General features: G+C 32.3%; 1 protein-coding gene across 1 annotated transcript; it reads right to left on the bottom strand.

Annotated features, from left to right (window-relative positions):
• Positions 1-3,061: 3,061 nt before the first annotated feature.
• Positions 3,062-6,781, bottom strand: LOC9324095 (homeobox protein SHOOT MERISTEMLESS). The gene is made up of 4 exons (XM_021034021.1): positions 5,812-6,781; positions 5,071-5,326; positions 4,131-4,384; positions 3,062-3,491 (listed from the first exon to the last, which is right to left on the bottom strand). The coding sequence occupies exons 1-4, from the start codon at positions 6,241-6,243 to the stop codon at positions 3,282-3,284; spliced, it is 1,152 nt and encodes a 383-aa protein (XP_020889680.1). The 5' UTR covers positions 6,244-6,781; the 3' UTR covers positions 3,062-3,281.
• Between the last annotated feature and the right edge of the window lie 462 nt (positions 6,782-7,243).

The raw sequence follows: 7,243 nt of genomic DNA, 5'->3' as shown, positions 1-7,243 counted from the left end.
CCAGAAAGCGTTTCAACTTCCAATCCAAGGGACAAAATTACTAGAATTGGATTAAGTTTGGTCCGATCCTGTCTTTTTTTGGGACAGTGATGGGGTCGGTTTGGGCCAGACCAGGCCTTTGGGAGTAATAACATTCTCTCATTACTTTCGTCTTTGCAATATAAAATAAAACCATTCTCTCATTACTTTCGTCTTGTCCATCCCAAAAATACGAGAATCGAGATCCGAGAATGAATTATACTATAGTAGTTGATTATTGCTCTAATACCATGATAAATTTTATGAGAATAAGAAAATAAATGTGTTATGGAAAAATAATTATTTATTTTCATAAAAATGAGATTAAAGGTATATTCACTTAGGAGGGTGTATTGAAATAGGAATTTTAGAAGAGTTTTGTTTTTTCTATAAATCACCTGTTATTCAACTTATGATTTTTAAATGCCTTTCAAAATCCTATGTTATTGAAAATGAAATTATGTAAAATCATTCAAAATCATTTAAAATCCCTTGTTATTCAATCAATGATTAGTAAAACTCATATCAAATCCACTGTTATTCAAAAATTAACAAGAATTTTAAGAAAGGATTTTTAAAAAGATTGTAGGAGACTTTACATACATTTTTAGTTGAAAATAGAGTCCAAGAAAATTACACCTATAGAAGTGGGATTTGAGAGACTTCACATAAATTTTAAAATAACGTTTATGTAAAAAATTGCTGAAAAGTGAAAACAAAAGCCTCCCTGTATCTTCTTCTTCTCCTCCACATGGCTTTGACTACTTCTCTGTTTTCAATGATCAATTCATCGATTAGTTCTTTTTTTTTTTCTTTGTGTCTAAAATCATTAGTTTGTAAATTATCTAGGGGAATGATTGAAGATTCTAATCCATGGATTTTTTTTTGCAGAAGACGACGATGCCAAAAAAAGTGACATATGTGTTACTTGTGAGAGAGAGAGCTTATGAATCAGTGATGTGCTGATGGTTCTTCTCATAAACGGTGTATCGATTAATTGATTGTTATAAGAATACAGTTTTTTACTTAACAAATGATCGACTACTTGACATTATGGAGGTGACGAGAGAAAAATTATCACACACAACACCAATATCATCTATAATGATAAATCTCACCAAATCACTGAACTTTGTTTTTTGTAATTATAGAAAAGTCTATACTTACAATGACAAAGGATTTTAGATTTTGGATCAAATCACCTACAATTTCCTTAAATCCTACTAATATTCCTCCAAATCTAAATTTCACCAAATCATACCAAATGTTTAGTCCAATACACCCCCTTATATAGAGAGATAAATAATACAGTATAAGTTTTATATAGTCGGATGAACACAAGTGAAAATAATATATTTACAAATAAAGGTAAACTTTCTAAATGTCTACGATCTTAGCTTAAATGTGCAAGGGGAATGTTTCAAATGTCTTAAATATTAAAAATTAGCAAACTAGGGTTCAAATGGTTACAACGAGTCAAGGCAGATAAATCCGTTTGTGGATTAGACCGCTTTTATTTACTATTCATAATCTGTAGTGGACCAACTATAGACCGTTTTTACATATAAATGAATATGGTCTACAACAGATTATTGTCACTCCCAAAAATAGAATGGTCTAGTCCGCTAATGGTTTTGACCGCTTCGTCCGCAACTTCCATCCAAACAACCCATAAGTGTGCAAAAAGTGTAAAATGTAATTGATTTCCAAAATTATTGTTAATATTATTGTCTTTTCTTTTCTTTTCTTTCTTAATTTTTACCTTAATTTCCTTTACACAACTAGATGATTATTAAGTAAATTGTTTACGAACTTATAGAGTTATAGTATATTGAAAAATTAACATAATAAAGAGAATTAGATTTGTGTTTTAATATATGGCTATGTCCTATATCCACACTGGGTAATCTAAACATTTGGATCAGAGAATAAGATTTAGTTAATTATATCACATCAACAGTACTTCAACATTCTCACAGAAAAACACAACGGGTCTGATTGGTAACAAGCTGTTAGCTGTTAGCTGGAGCTGTTAGCTGTTAGGGAATAGTGCAAAGCTGTACAAAAGAATAAAACATGAAAGCTGTACAAAAAAAAACGCAGAACAAATTTTAAAAATTTACTCTCATTGGAAACATCATAGCAGTACACATAATAAATAATATTAAGAATTTAGAAAGAAAAAAAATTATATAGAAATGTACTTTAGTATATAATTACATATGAAAATTAAGATTATATAGAATGAACAATATTTTATTGTTAGAATAATAATATGAATTTACTAGTCCTATAATAAATAAAAAAATTTCTTCATTTTGAGCAATATAACATTCCAAAATAATTGTTTGAGAAAAAAAACCATTATTCTAATGAGATTTTTTCATAGGCTGTATTATTTACTTTTTCGGAAATCTTTATCTGAACATTCGAGACTTTTTTTTGCATTATACATAGTTACAATTATATTTTATAAAGTTTAATTATGCGGTTAATAATACAGTTAACCGTACGGCTAATCGTACGGTTAACCGTGCGGCTAATCGTATGGTCTTTTCTCAAACAAATATGTTATACTGTTATTTTGCTCGAAATGAAGAAAATTTGGTTTGTAACATACTTTTTGATTTTATGAAAAGTATTATAATAAGTTAGGTAACTCGTAAGATTTCGCCTCCGATATTAACCGTATTGTAGTCATCAAATAACTATAACCGTAATTATCCGTAACCGTTGTAACCGTAACCGTATTTAACCGTAACCGTATTTAACCTTAACCGTTATAACCGTATTTAACCGTAACCATTACAACCGTATTTAACTATAACCGTATTTAATCGTAACCGTTTTAATTTGTTTTTGTTTTTGTCAAAAAAAAACTGTTTATGTTATAGTATACTGCTTTTCATAAAGTTTTTGTTCACCGATCAAAGCCAACAAAAATAAAAAGCAGTCCATATTCCATAACTTTTACATAGTATTAAAGCCGAATTAGCTCAAAACGGTTGTCAAATCCAAAAGTTAAATTAAATTCAAAAAGAACAGATCAAAAAAGCTTTTAATATCTTTATAATAGTCGGAATTTCACATAACACAAAAGGATACACACCACAAATCATTCATTATCGGGGAAACATCAAACGCTAGTTCATCAATCGGAACATTTTACCTATGTTCCTAAATATACCGAGAACCATAGATTATAAATATTATAAGCTGTTTAATGATTATAAATATAATAAAATAACGTTTTCAAGGATCGATCAAAGCATGGTGGAGGAGATGTGATCCATTGGGAAAGGATTGCCCAAGACATTATCCATGAAGTAATGGTGAGGATGTGTTGCGTCCATTACTACAAACTGCATATCCTCAGATGGCTTCCAATGCCGCTTCCTCTGGTTTATGAACCAATTGTTTATCTGTTTCTGGTCCAGCCCTGTTGATTCCGCCAGCGCGAGCTTCTGTTGCTCCTGCCAATTCATAACCACATGAAGAAAAAACGTGTCAATCATCAAGTTTTCTTATAAACATTTACAATGTTGTATTCTTATGCTCTACGATAAAGGGTCCGTCCATGATCACAGCTACATCAACGATTTCGTAGACTGGAACGGTAACATAGAATCCATCTTAAAGCATACGAACTTAGGTAATGACACTATAAATGTATTAAAGACATAAGCTACTATTCCATTAGAGCTACTTTCCAAAGTTATGACTTGAAATATGTGAAACAAAGTTTAGGCTAAGTTATGGTATAGCCATAAGATGAAATTGGTCCTTCTCTTAAGGTGAATTGACATAAGATCCGGACGGACCCTTAAAAAGTACGGAAGCTAGCAAGAATCAAGTTGTCATCAACTAATAGATCAAAAACATTATATTGACCAGATAAGTTCAATTATTCATCGTGATTAGGATTTTAAATTGTGCAATGCATGAATCAGTGAAACTATGAGCTAAATAAACTAATGCCCCTAACAATAGTATGGAAGCAAAAATCACAAACAACATGAGCTAAAAAGACAAATAAGTTCAATGTAATCATCTTCACTATGATTTGCAATCATACAAATGCGCTTAATGAGAGTATAAGAGAAGAAAGTTACCGAAGGGTAAGGCCATTTGTAGTGGCGGCTCCACCAATCAAGCAATTGTTGGCGAGCTTCTTTAGGGAGCTTTCCTTTCTTCCTCTTCTTCATGAACTCTTGCTTGAGGCTCCCTAAGTAACCACTGTACTTGCGCAAGAGCTGTCCTTTAAGCTCCCTATCCTCAGCTTGCGGATCTACAAATTCATTATTCATATCGACTTCTTCCTCCGATGACCCATTATTGTTCCTATCAATTGCTGTCTCTCCATAACCTACGTTGATCAAACATGTGAATACAAGACAAGTTCGTCAACAAACCTTGTGTATAGGGAAACGAAAAAAGAATAGGCTAGTGATCCAACTAATTCAACGTACCATGTGAAGTGAGTTTATATGTCTATACAAACTTAGCTACATTCTTGAAAAAAAGAGTGATATGACATTGTGTAGATATATGTTTATGTGATTATACGTACAAAAACATGTGTATGTCTAAATTGAGCAATAGATCTAAGGACGAGCAGAGTCTAGATCCAGATATTCTTTTTGATGCATTTGAATTAAATAGATCCAAAACAAACGGAGAAGAAAGAGACAAGAATAGTGACTGTTGTTGTACCAAAGCAAAATAAATTCAATACCAAACAAAACAAAAAAAAACAGTAAACAAACTGTTTTTAATTCAATGAAAACATCTACATACACTAACTATGTATAGATAGTTTATCCACGTAAACCTAGTAAGCTATACATAACAATCTGACCCTAACCCTAGTAACAACCATCAAAGGGGTATTAAACCCAAGAAAAATCAGAAAAGGAAAAATCTTTCTTAAAACCCACAAAGAAAAAAACAACCTTTTCTCATCTTACGTTTAATTTGACGCCATAATTAACAAAAAAATCAATTTAATAATTTAAAAAAAAAACAGAGAACCGACTAGAGAGAGAAAGTAACCGGAGAAAGAGGAAGGTGAGGATAGAGAGAGGGATTTGAATTGACACTCGACACGTTGAAGGAAGACCATAGCTTCCTTGAATGGTTTGGAGAGCTCTTGCTCATACTTAACAAGCATTTCACAGTAAGCTTCCATAAATTGATCAAGCCCTGGATCTTCACCTAGACACCCTGTTGGTCCCATCGATGCGGCGGCGGCGGCCGCAGACGAGCATGCCTCCTCCAGTCTCACCACAACCTCCGGTGGTGCTCCAACCTTAATATTTGTGTAATTAGTACATAATAGGCATAAAAACATTAATTAAACTAAGATAAGGATCCTCAAGTTTACTTTGTGAGATTTCATAAAGTAAAGAAAATGATGAAAGATAAATATGTCATAATCTTCAAGCCTCATACAATATTATGGATAATCTCTTGAAAATAGGGTTTTTAAAAAAATTCTTTGTTTTTAGACTTTTAGTTACAATTTTATTGAAATTTTCTCAAAATAGGAAAAATTGTTTCCTTTGTTTGTATATATTTAGTTGGGTTAAGTAACTAGTAAACAAAAGGAGATATCAAAATCAAACTAAAACATCAAGTAAAGGGGTTAAGTTAAAAAGAAAGAAAAGGTAAAGTTTGGTAATTAGGGTTTCTAGAATCTTCTTCTTCTTTGTGTAATAAGATCAAATAAGGATCATTAGAGTTAAGAAGAAGCTTCCAAAGAATAATTTTTTTCAGGGTTTGTTCTCTCATCACCTTCTGACAATTGACATAAGCGGCCAAGAGGCGGTGGTAGTGAGGATGAGCCATGATCTTGGCCTTGACAGAGGCCGAAGAAGAGGAAGAGGAGCAAGGGTTGATCCCTCCGGCAACGATTTCGTTATGATGGATCTCCATTAGGGAATAAGCAGGAGCACAAGAGGAAGGAGAAGAAGAAGAAGCGACTTTGTTCTTAGTTCCTTGGGGAGGAGGAGCTAGTGATTGAAGAAAAAGGGAACTACTTTGTTGGTGGTGTGACTGATATGCATAACCATCATGTTCTTGTTGTTGATGTTGATGATGATGACCATGATGTTGATGTGATGTCATGATGGGCGGCATCATCATCATCATAGGACACATCGGACCATCACTATTATCCCCGGCAAAAGCCATTGGACAAGAAGTGCTGTTGGAACCACTCTCCATCTTCTCTTTCTCTCACTAGTATTATTATTCACTTTGGCTTTGCTATATAGCTATAAAAAATAAATAAAGAAAGTAACAAAAAGAAAAGAAAAAAAGAAGAAGAAGTGCAATGTAAATACAGCTAGCATTTATCATCAATATCATGAAACACAATAAAGTACTATAAATTTATTGGGAAACCCTAAAAGAGTAAGTAAATGTGTGTGTATATGTGTGTGTATGTATGATTTAATTTAATTATTTGAAAATGTAAAAGTGGTCTCCCGGGATTTATGCTTCAACAATCAGCTTCCTTTTCTACATTGAAAATTCTAAATAGTGATAGTTATGGGGGAGAGGGAAGCTGCAGAAGAGAGACCAGGAAGATAAATCTAAGAAAATTAGTATATATTTATATTAAAAAATGGAGAGAACTTATTTTAAAAAAGTGGAAAAAGCAGACATGGACAGAGATTGTGTGATCTGTGGGTTCTTAACTCTTTTGTGTTCATCTGCTGAAATATGATTTCTCATATATGCCTTTTTGGAAATTAATTTGTAATTTATGCTCTTCTTTTGTGAGGTAATAAACCGGATTATATTTGACAATTTCTTGAAATGGAGAAAACCGGAATGTGCCTCAGAAAGTCCAGTGAAAATATATGGGAATTTGTTATTTCTTTACCATGGGAGTATCAAATCGAATGTTGTCATTTGGTTTGATTTTCATACCATGAATTCCCAAAAGTCTTGGTTTCCTGATGGGATATACGTATGCTGATGTTGGTTTAAAAAGTACATTTGTGTAAATGAATATAAGATGTACATGTATATTTTATAGTATGTGAAGATATTATTAGTACTGTTGTAGTAAAAAAAAACTTTCTTAGATTCTCTCAATAATTAACTGACAGATCTCCATATAATTTAAGCATGTGTTTGAGTAACCTAAGGTAAAAGATAGCACACTTAGTATTCATAATTTTTGTTATAAGAAAGTGATTTAACATCTGATTGCTGA

This window comes from Arabidopsis lyrata (genome assembly GCF_000004255.2).
Source record: "Arabidopsis lyrata subsp. lyrata unplaced genomic scaffold ARALYscaffold_2, whole genome shotgun sequence".
Lineage (NCBI taxonomy): Eukaryota > Viridiplantae > Streptophyta > Magnoliopsida > Brassicales > Brassicaceae > Arabidopsis > Arabidopsis lyrata.
This window is presented reverse-complemented; position numbering and strand designations above follow the sequence as displayed.